The sequence below is a fragment of the Macrotis lagotis genome, chromosome 2, assembly GCF_037893015.1.
Source record: "Macrotis lagotis isolate mMagLag1 chromosome 2, bilby.v1.9.chrom.fasta, whole genome shotgun sequence".
Taxonomy (NCBI): domain Eukaryota; kingdom Metazoa; phylum Chordata; class Mammalia; order Peramelemorphia; family Peramelidae; genus Macrotis; species Macrotis lagotis.
The window spans coordinates 106,202,050-106,222,080 of NC_133659.1; the positions used below are offsets into that span (position 1 = coordinate 106,202,050).

The following is a 20,031-nucleotide window of genomic DNA, read 5'->3' on the forward strand; positions in this document are numbered from 1 at the left end:
TTGAGAGAATCCACTGATCTCCCCCAGAAAGAGATCCAAAAGAAAAAACCCTCCGGGAATATTATAACCAAATTCCAGAACTCCCAAGTCAAAGAGAAAATATTACAAGCAGCCAGAAGAATGCAATTCAAATATCGTGGAGCTGCAGTCAGGATCATACAGGACTTAGAAGCAACTACATTAAGGGTTCTTAGGGCTTGGAATATAATATTCCTGAAGGCAAAAGAGCATGGAATGCAACCAAGAATCAGCCATCCAGCAAAACTGAACATCCTCTTCCAGGGGAAAAGATGGACTTTCAATGAACCAGGGGAATTTTCAACTGCTCCTGTTGAAACAACCAGAGCTGAACAGAAAGGTCAAACAGAGGACTCAGGTGAAGCATAGAGAGTGGAGGAGAAGGGTAAAATATGAGGAATTTAATGATGATGAACTACATGTATTCCTGCATAGAAAATGATACTGATAACACTCATATGAAACTTCTCATTTAATAGAGCAGGTAGAAGGAGCTTTTATAGATGAAGCACAGGAGAGAGCTGAATTTGAAGATATAATATATTGTAAAGATGGAGTCAATGGCTAAAAGGGAAATGTAATGGGAGTAAGAGAAATGAGAGGTGGAATAGGCTACAATAAGATTATTTTTATTGCAATGATATGGAAGAGGGGAAGGCTAGGGGGAATGAGGAAACCTTCACTTTCATCAGAAGTGGCTCGGAAAGGAAAGAGCATATACATTCAATGGGGTATAAACATCTAGAGTAAAAAGGAGAGAAGTGGGACGGGGGAAGGGTGAGGATGTGAATGATGGAGGAGAGAGTGAATCATGGGAGAGTGGTCAGATATAACACATTTTCTTTTTTAATTCTTGCAAGGGTCTGGGATTGGGTGGTTTGTCTGGGACCATGGGCCAGGTGGTTGCTGGGCCTTAGGGGTAGTATGTGGGCTCAGGGCCTCTTGGCCCCAGGGCAGTGATCAGTCCGCTGTGCCACTCAGCTACCCTACAGCACATTTTAGAAGAGGGACAGAGTGAAATGAGAGAGAAAATATAGTATATGGTAGTGGGGAGGTATGCATGGAGGGTGTTGCAATCAGCAACAGCAATGGTGGAAAAATATGGAAGCAGCTTTTGTGATGGACTTATGATAAAGAATGTGATCCACCTGAGACAGAGCTGGTGGTGTTGGAACACAGACTGAAACACATTTTTTTCCCCTCTTTCCTTTACTTTATTTCTCATGAGGTTTATATTCTTTTGGGGGGAGGTGGTAATTATGCTTACTCTTAAAGAAGAATATTTTAGTAATTATTAAGAAAACATTATTTGTACAAAAATAAAATAAATAAATTTAAAAAACAAGCAATAAATTATTAAAGAGAAAAATGACAATGTATTATCTGTTGCAATCTCAGTTTTGATATATTTAAGGGACTATATACAATGTGGGGGATTTGTTTGAATGTTTATTGTGTAGGAACTTGTGTCAAAACAAAATAAATCAATAAAATATATTTTAAAATAAAAAAATAAATGAGGCTGCTATTAAAAGATCAATTAATGTGATGAAAAGAAAACTAGACTACCATGCAGTTTAATGGGGGTGGGGAAGTGTATGGAATGAATTCGGCCAGAACTCCTTTTGAGATGCTGGAGTAGAAGTTTATAGTCTTTGATCCATGATCTTGACTCCATTTTGCTGGTCATACATGCAAAAACAAATTTCAACATTCACTTCCACAACCTTGAATTCCAAATTCTTTCCCTTCCTCCCATCCCTCATTGAGAAAGCAATTGATAAAGGTTAAAAATGTGAAGTCATGAAAACATTACCATAATAGTCATGTTGTAAAAAGCAAACTTAATCCCCCCCCCCACAAAAAAAGAGAAAACTCAAGGAAAATAAAGTGAAAAAAAAGCATATACTTCAATCTGTATTCAGACACCACTAGCTCTGCCTTTGGAATGGATAGTATTCTTTATAATAAGTTCTTCAGAGTTCTCTTGGGTCTCAGTATTGCTGAGAAAAGGTAAGTCATTCAAAGCTGATCATCCTGCAATACTGTTGTTACTTTGTATACAGTATACTTCCTATTGCATTTCCTCATTTAAGTTTTTTACTGAGAGCATCCTATTCATCAATTCCCATAATAGAAGAAAAGGACCTATATATGTATAGGGATATTTCTAGTGGCTCTTTTGTGGTGGTGGGGACCTGGAGATTGAGGGGATGCCTATAGGTTGAGGAATGGTCGAACAAACTATGATATTTAACTGAGATGAAATGCTGGTCATATATTCTTGAGAATTTTTTTAAATTTAATTTTAATTTAATTTTTCATCAGTTGGGGAATGACTAAACAAGGAGTAGTACATGATTGTGATGGAATACTCCTGTGCTGTAAGAAATGATGAGTTGGAAATATGGTGACAAGGAAAGGATCGAGTCTTAGGCGCTCTCTGATAAAACTCATAAGCTAAGGACTCTAAACTTTTGAGAGACAGTACCCACAAAGGGACCCAGAGAGACAGTTCTCCTACTCAAGGTAACATGGAAAAGAGCAGACAGGCTCTGCTCCCCGGGGTTGGAGGGGCAGAGAGAAAGAACTTCAGCCTCCCAGAGGCAGCTCCAGGGCTCTGGGAGCCCCAGCTCACAGCAGTGGGGGAGTCTTCTGAGCTACACCCCGAGGAGCACGGGGCACAAAGTGGGGGAACAGCGGGGGACCTCTGCCACAGTGAGCACGTGGAGTCCAGCCCCCAGGGCACACAGCAAGTAGCATGGTCTTTCAGCAGCCCAGATCCAGGAACAGAAGCAGGCGGAGCTGGTAAGCAGGAGCCCCCAGGGCATGAGCCCATTGAGCAGAGGGAGGGAAGTGAAGAGAGAGAGACTGCAGAGCTCTGTCCTCTGTCCCTGGAACAGGACTCTGGGGCTCTGAAAACATTCAGATCCTAATCGCAGTCTAGGCCCCTCTATAGAATAGCAGGGCCCCCTCCACCTCAGGCCCATGGCAGATGGGAGCGCATATGGTTATTCACAGACCAGGAGGGAGGACAGAGCCTCACACACTGAGACCCTTGTGGGAGTGCCCCAAAAGCTCAGGAAGCACCCCCAAAACAGGCTAAAGCTGGGAAAATGAGCAAGCAGAGAAAAAAGAGGAACACCATTGAGAAATATATTATCTATGATCCCAAGAAGGATGGATATACTCAGTCTGAAGATGAGGAAACACAAGCTCCTGCATCTAAAGAATCCCAGAAAAACAGAAACTGGGATCAGGCTATGACAGAGCTCAAAAAAGACTTTGAAAATCAAATGAGGGAGTTAGAAGAAAAACTAGGAAAAGAAATGAGAAAGATGCAGGAAAAACATGAAAATGAAGTCAGCAGCTTAGTCAAGGAAATCCAAAAAAAGGCTGAAGAAAAACCAGCTTAGGTCAAATGGATAAAACAGTTCAAAAAGTTACTGAGGAGAAGAATGCTTTAAAAAGCAAAATTGGCCAGATGGAAAAAGAGATAAGAAAACTCTCTGAGGAGAAAAATCCCTTCAGACAAAGAATAGAATCCAGGGAGATTGATGAATTTACCAGAAATCAGGAATCAATACTTCAAAACCAAAAAAATGAAAAATTAGAAGAAAATGTGAAACATCTCATTGAAAAAACAACTGATATGGAAAATAGACTTAGGAAAAATAATTTAAAAATTATTGGAATACCTGAAAGTCATGATCAGGAAAAGAGCCTTGACATCATTTTCAAAGAATTACTACAGGAAAATTGCCCTGATATTCTAGAAGCAGAGGGCAAAATAGAAATGGAGAAAATCCACCAATCCCCCACAGAAAGAGATCCCCAAAAAACAACCCCTAGGAATATTATAGCCAAGTTCCAGAACTCCCAAGTCAAAGAGAAAATATTACAAGCAGCCAGAAGGACACAATTCAAATACCATGGAGCTTCAATCAGGATCTCACAGGACTTAGCAGCAACTACATCAAAAGTTCGTAGGGCTTGGAATATAATATACTGGAAGGCAAAAGAGCTTAGAATGCAACTGAGAATCAACTACCCAGCAAAACTGAATGTCCTCTTCCAGGGAAAAAGATGGACTTTGAATGAACGAGGGGAATTTCAAATGTTCCTATTGGAATGGCCAGAGCTGAACAGAAGGTTTGATCTTCAGATACAGGCCTCAGGTGAAGCATAGAGATTGGAGGAGAGGGGGAAAATATGAGGGACTTAATGATGATGAACTGCATGTATTCCTGCATAGAAAAATGACACTGATAATACTCATACGAACTTTCACAGCTAATAGAGCAGGTAGAGGGAGCTTTTATAGTTGAAGCACAGGAGAAAGCTGAATTTGAAGATAAAATATGGTGTAAAAATGGAGTCAATAGAAAAAAAAAGGGAAATGTAATGGGAGAAAGAAAAAGGAGAGGGGGAATAGGCCAAGATAGTTCATATAAGACTTTTCTTTATTACAATGAGCAATAGCAATGATATGGATGGGGAGAGGCAAGGGGGAATGAGGGAACCTTTGTTCTCATCAGAGGTGGCTAGGAGAGGAAACAGCATATATACTCAATGGGGTATCGACATCTGGAGTAAGAAAGAGGGGGGGAGCAGGGGTAAGGGGTGGGAATGTGAATGAAGGAGGAGAGGATGGACCATGAGGGGGAGAGTGGTCAGATATAACACATTTTCTTTTTTACTTCTTGCAAGGGTCTGGGATTGGATGGCATGTCCAGGACCATGGGGCCAGGTGGATTCTGGGCCTAAGGGGTAGTATGGGGGCTCAGGGCCTCTTGGCCCCAGGACCAGGGATCTGTCTGCTGTGCCACTCAGCTACCCTACAGCAGAGTCAGAGGGAAAGGAGAGAGAAAATACAGTACATGGTAGTGGAGAAATAAGAAAGGAGGGAGTTGCGATCAGCAAAGGCAAGGTTGGAAAAATATGCAAGTAACTTTTGTGATGGACTTATCATAAAGAATGTGATCCACCCATGACAGAGTTGTTGGTGTTGGAACAAAGACTGAAGCACATTTTTTATTATTTTTATTTGGGGGAGGGTGCAGGGCAAATGGGGCTGGGTGGCCTGCCTGGGGCCACATAGCAGGGTGGTCTTTGGGTGTCTGAGGCCGGATTTGGACCCAGGTGCTCCTGGCTCAAGGGCCAATGCTCTGTCTGCCACCCAGCCACCACTACTATTATTACTATTTTATTTTATTTTGGGTCTTTTTTTTTCTTCTTTTTGGTTTTTGCAGGGCAGTGGGGATCATGTGGCTTGCATGTCACATGGCTGGGTGATTGTTGGGTCTATGGGGCTGGATGTGGGCTTGGGTGCTCAGGGCTCCAGGGCTGGTGCTTCGTCCATTGCGCCACCTGGTCATACCTACAATTATTACTAGTTTTTTATTTTAATTTTTTTCTCTCCCCTTTATCGCTCAAGCAAGTCTACATTCATGGGGGGAAGGGGATATTTCATTTACTCTTAAACAAGAATATTTTATTAATGTAAAAAAACATTTGTACAAAATGAGAATAAAAAAATAAAAAAATAAAAAAAAGAAATGATGAGTTGGTTGATTTTACAAAAACATGGAAGACTTGCATGAAATAATGAAGAGTGAAATGAACAGAACCAAGAGAACATTGTAAATGGTAACAGCAATATCATTCTGTGATATTTAAAAGATTCAAGAAACATTATTTCTAGATAATTGTTTTAATAATAATACTAGCATGTTATCAATAAAATGGATCAATGACACTCTCAAATGCCAAAGATGAATCAAGGCAGTGGCCTTAAAGTTTATATGCCCTTGGAAAAGTGAGTTCTCTTGAGGGTGGCAATCAACTCTGGTGGTTACTATTTAATGAAAGAGAATGAATATTACAATGAGAGGTGGATCTATTCTGTGATGGGTGGAAAATATAACTAATTATGCCTTATACATCTAAATTTACTTCCAAATCAAATCAAAGAACTTATCCCCACCCTTACTTGTATAGAGTACAATGGACTTCTCCAACTAGGTGGGGTCTGAACAATTATGTTTTACAAACATATACATACAATTGAATTTTTATTTTTAGTTCCACATTCTCACCCTCCCCCAACCTGCTCCCCCCACTAGTTTAAGGAGGCAAGAAATAGCAGTCATATTCAATATATAAAAATATATATTTATGCATACATAAATATATATTTATGCATATATTTACATATATTCAGCTATGTAGAACATCACATTCATATGCTACAACTTGTTCATCTTTTTCCAACTGATAGGTATCCTATTCTTTGCCATCACAAAAGAACTGCTATAAATATTTTTTTACATGATTCCTTTTCCTTTTTACTGTGATCTCCTTGGAATATAGACCTAGTAATGTTATTGCTGAATCAAAGAACTGAGAAATAGTACTTTTTGTTACTTTTTAAAAATAAATGAATATATTCTTAATGCCATAAAATTCACTGTCTATCACACAGATATTCATTTTCTGATAAGTCAAACTTATACGACATGTACTTCAGTGTCAGTAAAGGCTCAAAGTTTCTGGGACAATTTTCCAAGTCTTCACCACTTTAATTTTCAGACCTTGACTAAAGAAATTTCTATCTTCTTTAACACCTGGCTTCCTCATCTTTGACTAGTTCATTTTTGAGACAGAGAACAGAAAAATCCAAATTTCAAATCAATCAGGTCCTCTCTCTTCCTTTATCTAATGTGTCTTCTCTGTATCATCCATAAACTGGAAGCTTGAATTATCATCCTTTGATGACAAAACCACTTCATTTTGTTAAGCTTTGTCAGAGTTGTTGCAAAAAGCAGGTTCATAGTCTTTAGATCCTGAGCCCTAGTTATCAGTTAATTCCTCACCCCTAACCTAGGCTATATGTTAATTTTTCACAAAGTCTGCTTTCCCAGAATTAAAAAGTATATCTGGCCAATGGGCTTTTTGACAGGGAGGTTGCCCAGTCATATGTGGAGCATTCTGCTTCCAGGAAAGTACTTTTTGCACAGGAACAATCACTTAATTAAATGGTGCTTCTCAAAAATCTTGAATCTCAGAAGTGGAAGGGGCCTCAAAAGACCACTTCATTCAACCCATATTTTAACAAAAATCTGTCCTACTATATATTTGGCTAGTGATCATTCACTCATCTTGGGAATGATCCTTCTTCCTAAACCTTTTTCCATATCCTATCCTCCCCACCCCCACAACCCACTGACTGTCCCCAAGGAGGAAGAACTAACTTTAATTTAGCATCCAAATTAGATAGCCCAGGACCCATTAGACTGCTTGGTAAACCCCACCCCCACAAGCCACTGACCAACCCCGAGGAGGAAGAGCTAACTTTAATTTAGCATCTTAGGAACCACTAGACTGCTTGGTAAACCACAACTTGGTAGTTGTCCATGCCAAGCATATCCATGCCAAATATTAGCAATGTGTATACTGGATCTCTCTCCCTGTCTCTCATGAGTCTTCAGATCTCAGATGCTTACTAGATGTGGATCCTGTTTGCCTCAGTCTCCTTATCTGTAAAATTAGCTGGTGAAGGAAATGGCAAACTGCACCAGTGTCTGTCAAGAAAGCCCCAATTGGGGTCACAAAGAATCTGACAACTGAAATGACTGAACAACAAATATAGTGGATCACAGATCTAGAGGTGTTGGAGACCAGGTAGTTCTACTGTCTCATTTTACAGATGGGAAAACTGAGTCAGGAAGGTTAAGATACTTGCTCAAGATCATATAGCTAGTAAGTGTCAGAATGGGATCTGAACAAGTCTTTTAGATCTTGAGTCAGTCTACTTTCCACTATACCCAGTTACCTATCCTAAAGTAGATAACACTAATCTCTGTGTTGAGACTTGAAATCAAAATTAGTTTCTGGTATTAGCTATGTGAACCAGTCAGTCTAAGTTATTCTGGTTCTCTGAGCCCTAGTTTCTCCTTATAAAATAAGAGTAATACTACCTATGCTATTTGCCTCCCAGGATTGTTGCATGGAATCTAACTGATGGACCTTAAAAGCATTCTAGAAATGTATGCTATTTGTATGCCCAGTTCAGCTCTATACTTGGTTAATGATTTTTTAAAACACATCTTCCTGCCACTGTCTTGTTTAATCTTTTTGGAGGAAAGCCTGGAGAATTTTGCTTTTCTTTGTTAATAAAAATAGAGACTTCCAGGACATCTAACTGAAGGTTATAGCAGATAAAATCCTAGGTTTTTCAGTTCTTTCTTTGTACAATTTGCATTAGTGTGGAAGGATGCTTAGAGCCATTATGTACTAGTTCTAGTCAAGGGTATCCATTTTTTTCAACTTTTGTACCTCTGTTAGAATTAATTTGAATTGTTCCTATGACCATATATCTCTTATCATTCTGGGACCCAGGAGTACTGTGAAGGCAAAATGAAAGACAAAACTAGAGGCAATGGGTAGAAGTTGTCAAAAGACAGATTTAGGCTTCATACACACATTTCTTAACAATGAAAACTCCAAATGAGGAATGACTGCTTAGGAGGTAGCAGATTCCTTCCAGATTAAGATCTTAATGTAAAGACTGAATTCTTGCTGACTATGTGACAGAATTGATTTTTTGTTGAAGTATGCATTGAATGAGATGGCCTTTTGGTCTCATCCAACTTTGAGATTTGAGATTTTGAGAGTCTAATTAAGGACCCAGGTAGTATCTCTAATAACTCCCAGAGTGACTGAGAATTTTTAGCATTGCATGCTTCTCCCTACCAGTGATCAAAGCAGTCTGGGATCCTTTTCAAGAGAAAAGGATGTGGCAATTGTGTGTGCTTTGTCTTCCCCTTTGATGTCATTACCTTTCACCTCAACAGTTGCAAAACCATACACAATAATGCTATAACATGCCATACTTTGGGAGTTTGATGTCTTTGGAGCAGAAAGAAGGGGCTGTGGACAAGGAACATCACAAATGCCTGTCCAGTTCCTTAATACCAAAGGGTGAATTTAAAATATTGGAGGGGAGGAGAGGGAGGCAATGGCAAGAGAGAGAATGATCAGGTACTGTGGGGAGGAGTGTGGAGCTAAGGCTGAGAGAGCAATATAGAAGCTGAAGTCCAGTAGGGACCAAAAGGGACTAGAAGTTCTTTAGCGAGGATCACTGATTTCACTGATACAAAGAAATGACTGGACATAAGAAGAAACTGGAGTTGAGAGAGCAGCACTGGTCTGTGAAGAGTCCTGAGATGAGATGGGGGTTCAAGTTCAAGTTTTATGTGTCTGGTCAAATTGCCTACACTTTTTTGCATAAAATAAGGATAAATTACAGAATATTTGAGCCAATTTCCTTCCACAGTTAGGAGGGGAAAAAAATCAAATAACAATTCTGAGTCTTTTTTGGGAGGGAGGTAATTGAGGTTAAGTGATTTGCCCAAGGGTCACAAGCTATTAACTGTCTGAGGCCAGACTTGAACTCAGGTTCAATTAAAAAAATACACAAATGTTGGTTATTAATGACACAAAGCAAGACAATGTGATAGGGACTAGTCATACAACAATGGAAATGTACAGTCTCTGCTTTTATGAAGTTTATAATTGGTAGAGGGTTTGAGACTGGTACACAAATAAGTACAAGTTAGAAAATGGCCAGGAGACTAGAAGACATACAAAGATAAAAGAGTTACTTCTTTCTTGTGGAGATCAAAGAATTATCAAAATTTCAATATCTTTGGATCTTTCCCTTGCCCCATCACATTCTTTGTAAAATAATTATTTGTACATATCCATCTCCTCTCTCTCCACCCTTTATTCTTCTCTACAACAGATTGAGAGATGCTTGAGGGCATGGAATGGATCCAGTTTTCATTTTAATACCTCTAAAGTTTAATAAAGGGCCTTTGCACATACCAAGTGTTTAAATGTTTGTAAATACTGTAAAAAAATTGTTAATATTGTAAAAAATTGTTAATACTAACACTCCTAATCGGTGAGAAACAGAAACCCAAGGGAAGCAGGTCTTGGGGGGACAGAAAGGGGGACTAGGATCTGTCTATAGGCGGCAAGGCCGGGGAATATCAGGTCATAAAACTAGGGGCACCCCGGAGATGCGTGTCCGCAGGGGACGGTGGGGGAGGTTCGCAGTTACTTTATTTTTTTGCAAGGCAATGGGGTTAAGAGGCTTGCCCAAGGCCACACAGCTAGGTAATTATTAAGTGTCTGAGACCAGATTTGAACCCAGGTACTCCTGACTCTAGGGCCCGTGCTTTATCCACTGTGCCACCTAACCGTCCCCCGCAGTTACCTTTCAATGCCTCTTTCATTGCAGTCAATTCTGCTTCGCTGAACTGGGCAGGAATCCTTGACCGCCCTGTGCGCCCCCAGCCTCGCAGCTCGTCCGGACCCGGGAAGGTGGCGGTCCGGAGCAGCAGCACGGTCACTAGGACCAGCACCGTGCCCGCCACCCCCTTCGCCAGCATCCAGACTCCCGAAGCCAGGCCCTCCGTGGCGGCCGCACCCCGATGGGCCATCTTCGCGTGGTTCCAGCAGCCAACTAACTGTCTGCTGTATTTGGGACTTTGGCATCCAGATTCCGAACTGTCAGCCTAGAACTATCCCGGTCCATCCCTACTCCTGACTTTGACCAATCGAGAGGGGACAGTATCGGTTGCAGCCAATTAGGATCCCAGCCACGCCCCCCAGGTTTGGCAGGCTTTTGGGGAATTGTAGTTTTCCTCCGTCGGGAAAGACAGCTGTAGTTTAGGGTGTGGTGGCTGAAAGCTTGGGTCCTGCAGGTACTAACCCGCCTTATGCACTTTGATACATTAACAGAGATAAGAAATCCTCCACTAAGTGCTTCTGCTATCCTTCATCGTGACCCTTAGCTCGGGAAAATAGGTCAACAAAACAAAGAAAAGCGTCTCTTCATGGTCTTGTTATTCCAGGAAAGTTGAAAATATTAGATGAGGCTTCTCACCAAAAGCCAAATTAGTCTCAGGGGGATTTTTTGACTTTTAAATATTTAGTATTTCTCAAAGTCCATCTATTATGCTATAGAGGGGTTGTTTACTTGAGGGGATAACAGTTCTCCTAAGTTAAATATAGAGGGGCAGGATATGCAGAGTCATGTTTGTCAGCCTGGTCATGTTTGTCCTGAGCTCTCCTCCACTAATGAATTTGTCTCATTTTTTTCTTGAGTCCAGAAAAAACGTGATCTCTTCTCTTTCAAAATTGTCTTCCACCCCATCTCCACTGGTTTATTTTTTCCAATTTCAGGCTCATTTTCAGTCAATCAACAATCAGTTTCTTCAGCCATGTCTAACCTTAGCAAACTGGTTAATTCCAGTCAAAGTAGGAGAGGCAATTGAAAATACCAATTTTCCCTATTACTGAAAATAGGAATGTTAACATGACATATTCCCTACCTCTCTATCCCTCATTCCCAGCAATTTCATTAAACATGATTTTCTTTTCAGCATTCTCTTGGGCAATTGTATTATGATGAAAATGAAGCCTACTGTAGAGAAGAATCTTCAATGAGGATTTGCTTCTTCCCTTCTCATATTTTTATAAAGGATACTCTTGATGTGAATATAAATTATTATTATTATAAAGATTTTTTAGAAATAAGAAAGCAGGTATATGGGTTGGTGGTTGCAGATGCCATCAACTTCTGTCTATGATATTTTCCATTCTGTTGGAATTTTCCCCACTTTGAGTTGTTTTAAAAATCTCCTTTTCAGTGACTTAAAAGTTGTGTCAAACTTTCTCTGCCAGTGGTTCTTTCTAACCCTTTGAAGTGCCATTTGTACTTCCTTTAGAATCTTGGGTACCGGTGCAGCTAGATGGCACAGTAGACAGAATGGGCCCTGAAGTCAGGAGTACCTGAGTTCAATTCTGACATCAGACACTTAATAATTGTCTAGCTGTGTGGCCTTGGGTAAGCCACTTTACCCCATTGCCTTGCAAAAAAAAGAAAAAGAAAAGAATCTTGGGTACCAAAGTGTTTGAGTACACATAACTATGTTACGTTATTGACACATTGTTTTTGACAATGAAAAGAGATTTCTATGCAAACTCTGGTAGATTTGTCTTATATCAATTTTTTGTCCTTTGAATTTCATTTAGAAATATTCCCAGAATTCCAGTTACTCAGATTTCCTGCCAAATTTTCTTTTGCATTGCTTTCCCTTCTTATATAAAACAAAGTTGCGATAATCCTCTTTTAGTTTAGATTAGTAACTATCTGGATATTGGATAAGGTGGTTTGTAGACTCCTGAATAAATTTGCAAAACTGTAGCCTCAATGTTTGAGAAAATTCAGAGAAGCATTTCTTTGAGAGAAATTCTTAAAGGATGATCCTTGGACCCTTGGGAATCCCTCAGATCCTTTTAGGGGAACTATTTTCATAATAATACTAAGGTATCATTTTTAAATTTTTAAAATTTTTTTATTTATTCTTATAAGGTATCATTTGTTTATCTTTCTTTTCCAACTTCCTATCTTTTTGAGGCTAAATTTTGTTTATATGATGAAGTTTGTCCTTGAAGAAGACCATAACATCATGGAGGTGATTCCATGGTATGCATGGATTTGAAAGAGGGGGTGCTGTGCTAAGTCACCAGCCTCACTTTCTTCTCTAGAGACATCAAGGTCAAGTGGCCAGATATAGTTCAGGATGACTCAAGATGGCCCTGGATGCGAGGCAATCAGGATTAAGTGACTTGCCTATGGTTACTCAGTAAGTATCAAGTATCTGAGGTCTGATTTGAGCTCAGGTTCTCTTGATTCCAGGATTGATACTCTATCCACTGTGACATCTAGCTTTATTTTGTTCATATATAGGGAGTTTCAAAACATCATAGATAACATCATGCTAAGAAGCATGGGAGCAAGCACAGAGCCCTGCTTCACTTCAATGGTGATTAGGAAAGTTTGAGAACAACAGTCAATATCCAGAATCTGTACAAGTAGCCATCATGTAACTATCATACAATACTGATTAACTTCTCTGGACAACCAAATTTTGCCTAAAATTTTGTTCTCACAGGCCTTGGTGAACTTGATGAACATTGTATACATTATGTTCAGACTTCTGTTCTGCTCTTGGCATGCCTCCTGGAGATATATGGCAGCAAACACCATATAAACCCTTTCTGGTCATATTGGTTCTTGAATGGATGATCATCTTTTAGGTGAAGGATCAAACTATTAAGAAGGACTCTGGCAAGAATTTTGTCAAAATGACTGAGAGATCCACCCCTGACCCCCATGCTTGTCATAGGACAACCTATTTCCTTTTCCTTTATTGAGATGACAAAAGAAGCATCCTAGAACTCTAGTTTCACAATGATTTCCATCATTTAACCACTCCAAAAAAACTTGTATTCAGTGTGTCTTCATGTATTGCTTTGTCACTTTGAGATAGGCAAATGATAAAATAGAATGGGTTATGCCTTTTGACTCATGCATAAATTGAGTCTAAGTGAGGCAGAATTGGGTGAAGTCATCAGCCTCACTCTTCCAGAGTCATTTGAATTCAGTGGCAAGACAAGATAATTAGGGATGGTTCTGGATGCAGTGGATGATCTTGGCACCTTTGATGTCTAACCAAGGTCTAAAGACTCCTCGATGTCTATTTCAGCTGCCTTTGTAGCCATTGGACCAAATGGTTATTCTTATTATTCCGCTGGGAAAGTCTTCACATGCTTGGGGTAGCTACCTCTCCAACTCACTGACAGGTTTGAGATCCTCAGTTACCTTCAACATGACTTAACCTGTTTGCTGAAATGATTTACTGAAGTGTGGCTTCTGCACATACTAGAGTTTCTTGGAGTCACAGGTAAGAGTCGAGTGGAACTGGTAGACACCAAAGATGGATAATCAGCCCTGAAAAGGGTTTGGCAGCACTCACATCAGAGGTGCTGGTCCTCCTTGAAGACTCCTGTACTCCAAGAAGATATGAAGGGATGAGTAGACAACTTGAGGATGAGGAGGTGTCATCTGAGAGGTTTTTTGGAAGGAACTCATGGTTTCTATGAGGTAGAAATGAAGGTTGTGTACTCAGAAAGGACCAACGGCATTACAGCAGAAAATGTAATGGAAAAGCAAGAACAGAAGGTCAGATAAATTAAAATGAAAGGGAATATAGTGAAATAAGACTGGAGATGAGATGTATATTATGGAGGATTTTAAATTCCAGGCTGAGAATTTTGTATTTTATCCTGGAGTTAACTTGGAATTGGTGAACTTAAAAATTTTTTTGATAATTGTATTTCAATATAAATTTCTTTTATATTCTATATATTTTATTTTAGGCATTTAAAAATGTTATCCTAAGAGTTCCTATGCTTTATCAGAAAAAGGAGCTCATTACATTAAAAAAGATGAAGAGATTCTCTGTGTGCTAGAGAGAATAGGGAGTCACTGAGTATTTTTGAGTAGAACAATTTGTTATGTAAGTATAATCCCAAATATTTAGCCTGACATATAGGAAGCACTTAATAAAAACTTTTGTCTGACCAGAAATCCAACTATTTTTAAAATTATCTTTTTCTGACTCATGATGGAAAATTCTATCCACATCCAGAGAAAGAATTGATGGAGACTGTATGCAGATCAAAGCATACTATTTGTACTTTATTTTTGCATGTTTTTCTTTTGTTCTAGTTCTTCTTTCACAATGTGACTAATACGGAAATATGTTATATAGAATTGTCCACATAAAATCTATATCAAATTGCTTACTTTCTTGGGGGGGGAGGAGGGAAAAAGAAAATGCAGAATTCAAAATTTCAGAAAAAAAGGTAAAAAAATTGTCTTTATGTATAGCTGGAAAAGGGCTGGTTTATTTCATTATCTTTTATCCTCAATTCATGAAACAGAATCACTTAATAAATTTCTAGAATTAGATTATGTTGAATTTCTCATTTTCTTTTTTTAAATTTAATATTTATTTATTCTCATTTTGTATAAATAATGTTTTTTATATATTAATAAAATATTCTTGTTTATATACCCCCTCCCCCCCAAAAAATATAGACTTGTTTGAGCAATAAAGCAAAGGGGAGAGAAAAAAATTTAAATTAAAATAAAAAATAATAGTAATAATTGTAGGTATGGCCAGGTGGTGCAGTGGACAAAGCACCAACCCTGGAGCCAGGAGCACCCCAGCCCATATCCGGCCCAGTACACCCAACAATCACCCAGCTGTGTGACATGCAAGCCACCCCAACCCCACTGCCCTGAAAAAAACCAAAAAAAGGAAATAAAAGATCCAAAATAAAATAAAATAAAGTAGTAATAATAGTAGGGGTGACTGGGTGGCGGACAGAGCACTGGCCCCTGAGCCAGGAGCACCCGGGTCCAAATCCAGCCTCAGACACCCAACGATCACCCTGCTATGTGGCCCTGGCAGGCCACTTAGCCCTATTTGCCCTGCATCCCCCAAAATGATAATGTGCTTCAGTCTCTATTCCAACACCATCAACTCTGTTGCAAGTGGATCACATTCTTTATGATAAGTCTATTACAAAAGTTACTTCCATATTTTTCCACCATTGCCATTGCTGATCGTAACTCCCTCCTTTCTTATTTCTCTACTAGCAGGTACTATATTTTCTCTCTCCTTTCACTCTGACTCTGCTGTAGGGTAGCTGAGTGGTGCAGCAGACAGATCCCTGGCCCTGGGGCCAAGAGGCCCTGAGCCCCCATACCACCCCTTAGGCCCAGTATCCACTTGGCCCTATGGTCCCAGACAGGCCATCTAATCCCAGCCCCTTGCAAGAAGTAAAAAAGGAAATGTGTTATATCTGATCACTCTCCCCCCATGGTCCATCCTCTCCTCCTTCATTCACATCCCCACCCCTTCTCTCTGTCCCCCCCCCTTCCTTACTCCAGATGTCTATACCCCATTGAGTAAATATGCTGTTTCCTCTCCTAGCCACCTCTGATGAGAGCAAAGATTCCCTCATTCCCCCTTGCCTTTCCCCCTTACATATCATTGCAATAGCTCATTGTAATAAAGAAAAATCTTATTATATGAAATATCTTGGCCTATTCCCCCTCTCCTTTTTCTTTCTCCCATTACATTTTCCTTTTTTTCTATTGATTCCATTTTTACACCATATTTTATCTTCAAATTCAGCTTTCTCCTGTGCTTCATCTATAGAATCTCCTTCTACCTGCTCTGTTAATTGAGAAGGTTCATGAGTATTATCAGTGTCATTTTTCTATACAGGAATACATGCAGTTCATCATCATTAAGTCCATCATATTGTCCCCCTTCTCCTCCAATCTCTATGCTTCACCTGAGGCCTGTATCTGAAGATCAAACCTTCTGTTCAGCTCTGGCCATTCCAACAGGAACATTTGAAATTCCCCTGGTTCATTCAAAGTCCATCTTTTTCCCTGGAAGAGGACATTCAGTTTTGCTGGGTAGTTGATTCTCAGTTGCATTCTAAGCTCTTTTGCCTTCTGGTATATTATATTCCAAGCCCTACAGACTTTTGATGTAGTTGCTGCTAAGTCCTGTGAGATCCTGATTGAAGCTCCATGGTATTTGAATTGTGTCCTTCTGGCTGCTTGTAATATTTTCTCTTTGACTTGGGAGTTCTGGAACTTGGCTATAATATTCCTGGGGGTTGGTTTTTTTGGGATCTCTTTCTCAGGGGGATCGGTGGATTCTCTCCATTTTTATTTTGCCCTCTGCTTCTAGGATATCAGGGCAATTTTCCTGTAGTAATTCTTTGAAAATGATGTCAAGGCTCTTTTCCTGATCATGACTTTCAGGTATTCCAATAATTTTTAAATTATCTTTCCTAAATCTGTTTTCCATATCAGTTGTTTTTTCAATGAGATGTTTCACATTTTCTTCCAATTTTTCATTCTTTTTCATTCTTGAAGTATTGATTCCTGATTTCTGGTAAATTCATCAATCTCCCTGAATTCTAGTCTTTATCTGAAGGATTTGTTCTCCTCAGAGAGTTTTCTTATCTCTTTTTCCATCTGGCCAATTCTGCTTTTTAAAGCATTCTTCTCCTCAATAACTTTTTGAACTGTTTTATCCATTTGACCTAAGCTGGTTTTTAGCATGCTATTTTCTTCAGCATTTTTTGGATTTCCTTGACTAAGCTGCTGACTTCATTTTCCTGTTTTTCCTGCATCTCTCTCATTTCTATTCGCAGTTTTTCTTCTAACTTCCTCATTTGATTTTTAAAGTCTTTTTTAAGCTCTTTCATAGCCTGGGCCCAATTTCTGTTTTCCTTGGAGTCTTTAGATGCAGGAACTTGTGCTTATTCATCTTCAGACTCAGTATTTTGATCCTTCTTGGGCTCATATGCAAAATATTTCTCAATGATGTTCCTCTTGTTTCTCTGCTTGCTCATTTTCCCAGCCTAAGCCAAATTTGGGGGTGCTTCCTGAGCTTTTGGGACACTCGCACAAGGATCTCAGTGTGTAAGGCTCTGTCCTCCCTCCTGGTCTGTGAATGACCATAAGCACCCTCCTTTGCCACGGGGTTGAGGTAGGGGGCCCTGCTGTTCTATGGGGGGGCCTAGATTGCGATCAGGATCTGAATGTGGTCAGAACCCCAGAGTCCCTCTGAAGTCTCTTTTCACTCCCCTCCCTAGGTTCAACGGGTTCATGCCCTGGGGGCTCCTGCTTACCAGCTCTGCCTACTTCTGTTTCCTGGATCTGGACTGCCTTGGCCATGCTTGCTGTATGCTCTGAGGGCTGGGCTTCATGTGCTCGCTCTGGCAGAGGTGTCCCCGCTGTTCCCCCAATTTGTGCTTGGTGCTCCCCTGGGGTATAGATGAGGAAACTCCCCCGCTGCTGTGAGCCACAGCTCCCAGCTCCCTGGGGCTGCCTCCAGGAGGCTGAAGTTCTTTCGCTCTGGTGGGCCGCTCCTCCAACCCTGGGGAGCAGAGCCTTTCTGTTCTTTTCCAGGTTACCTTGAGTAGGAGAACTGCCTCACTGGGTTCCTCTGTGGGTTCTGTCTCTGGAAAATTTAGTTAGAGTCCTTAGTTTGTAAGTTTTATGAGAGAGTGCCTAAGAGAGACGATCCTCTCTTGTTGCCATCTTGGCTCTGCCCTGAATTTCTCATTTTCAATAAAGAAAAATTGGAATTTCTTTCTCCAGTAAGTTGGAAGTATTCCATATTATTCTTCCTCTGCTACTTTCCTAGAATAATATCTTTATTTCATAGTTTTCAGATTTAACTGTAAAGATCATTCAAGCAATGGGAGCCCATGGTTGAGTCATTCTTAATGGTGGTTAAAGGGAAATCTAATCAGCTTCCAGGGATGGTAACTAGATAAGCCAGAGTGTACATAGCAAGATAAAATCACAAATCAAAGCCCTGTCAATTCACAAATAAATTTGCAAGGAGCCACTGAAGTGAGAAAATGGATTCTAGGAATATTGTCAGATTAGAAATATGTAAGAGGGATATTTGTTAGGGAGTTAAAATTAGGAGGCATGGTGCAGTGGATAGACACTAGCCTTGTAGTCAGGAGGACTAGAGTTCAAATTTGACCTCAGATACTTCCTAGCTGGATGAACTTGGGCAAGACACTTAACACTGATTGCCTTGCAACCAGAATCATCTCTATTCATCCTGATTCATATCTGGCCACTGGATCTAGATAGCTATGGAGGAGAAAGTGAGGCTGGTAACTGGGCACAACTTCCCTCACTCAAATCCAATTTTTGTGCTTGTTAAGGCTTCACCTTGATGTCATGGTCTTCTTTGAGAATGATAGACAAACATCATCAAAATTAGGTGGCATTGTGAATGGAGTTCTGGACCTGAAGTCAGAAGATTCATTTTCCTGAGTTCAAATCTAGTCTCAGATACTTATTAGCTATCTGACCCTGGGTAAGCTACTTAACCTTGAAGGAGATCTTTGCTAAGAAAACTCCAAATGGGGTCAGAGAGAGTCAGAGACAACTGAAATGAGTGAATAATAATAAGCTTCAAATGGGATGAGGGAAGAGAGAATTAGGAAATCAACAAGAACTATGGATTTGCTGATCTTGCTAACCACCAAGGAATTTCTCTCTAGTGTGTATGTGTTTAAAAAAAAACAAAGAAAATTCATTCATTTAAATTTTCTAACATCATGGATGTAAACCTGAACAATTATGGGGTATGAATAAAAGCTGCAATGTACTTTTGTAACCAAAGGTATAAATATATCTAAAGGTAAAAGAAGTTACTGTATTTCCCCATGCATAAGATGCACCCTTTTCTGAAAAATCTAGGGTCTAGAAACTGGGAGCTTCTTAAACAGTGGTTGTAGATTTTTTTTTACTTGCATTTCCCACTTGTCTTTGTGCTCATTTTTTCATGTTTTGCCGCATTCTGCCCAGGAATAGCTCAGAAAAGATTTTTGTCTAGTGCTGAATTCAAGTTTAAAGTGATCCAGTTTGCAAAAGTGAACTGAAATTGTGCTGCTGAACATCAGTTTGGTCCTCCTCTGAGAAAACAATCCGAGACTAGCTACGGGAAGATGAAACCTTCCTGAAAATGTCCTGGCAGAAGAAGGCCATGAGAGGCAAGTCAGCCAAATGGCCTAAGTTAGAGAGGGGATTGAAGATCTGGATTGAAGAGCAAAGGGCAATTGGAATTCCTGTGTCCACAAAGATGATTAAGCTGGAGGCCAGAAGAACTGCTGATGAAAGAAGTAAGTGATTTCCAAGGAGGACACAATTGGTGATTCAGGTTGATGAAACAGAATGGCCTTAGCATGTGTCCACACACCAGACTTGCCCAAAAGATGCCTGAAATGAGCAGAAGGTCCTTGAGTTTCATGATGAATAAAACTTGAGTTCAATAATTTGCTGTGATAATTTTTGTTTTCAAATTTTGGACCCTAAAATTAAAGTGTTTTTTGTACATGGGGAAATATGGTATATAAATACGCAAACTGCAAGTAAATATGTTAAACAAAGTTGCAAATTATGTAAATCATTAATTTAAAAATCTGATTTCAAAAAGCAATGATACCAGAGGTTAACTTATTTCAGTTTACTTA

The 20,031-nt window shown here is 39.8% G+C and overlaps 1 protein-coding gene across 1 annotated transcript in view; it reads right to left on the minus strand.

The window, feature by feature from the left end:
• PM20D1 (peptidase M20 domain containing 1) overlaps positions 1-10,652 on the minus strand; it is a 50,986-nt gene extending 40,334 nt beyond the window's left edge. Inside the window, exon 1 of the mRNA XM_074222506.1 lies at positions 10,301-10,652. Within this exon, the coding sequence (XP_074078607.1) occupies positions 10,301-10,526 (226 nt within the window). The 5' untranslated portion in view covers positions 10,527-10,652. The remainder of the gene's footprint in view (positions 1-10,300) is intronic.
• Between the last annotated feature and the right edge of the window lie 9,379 nt (positions 10,653-20,031).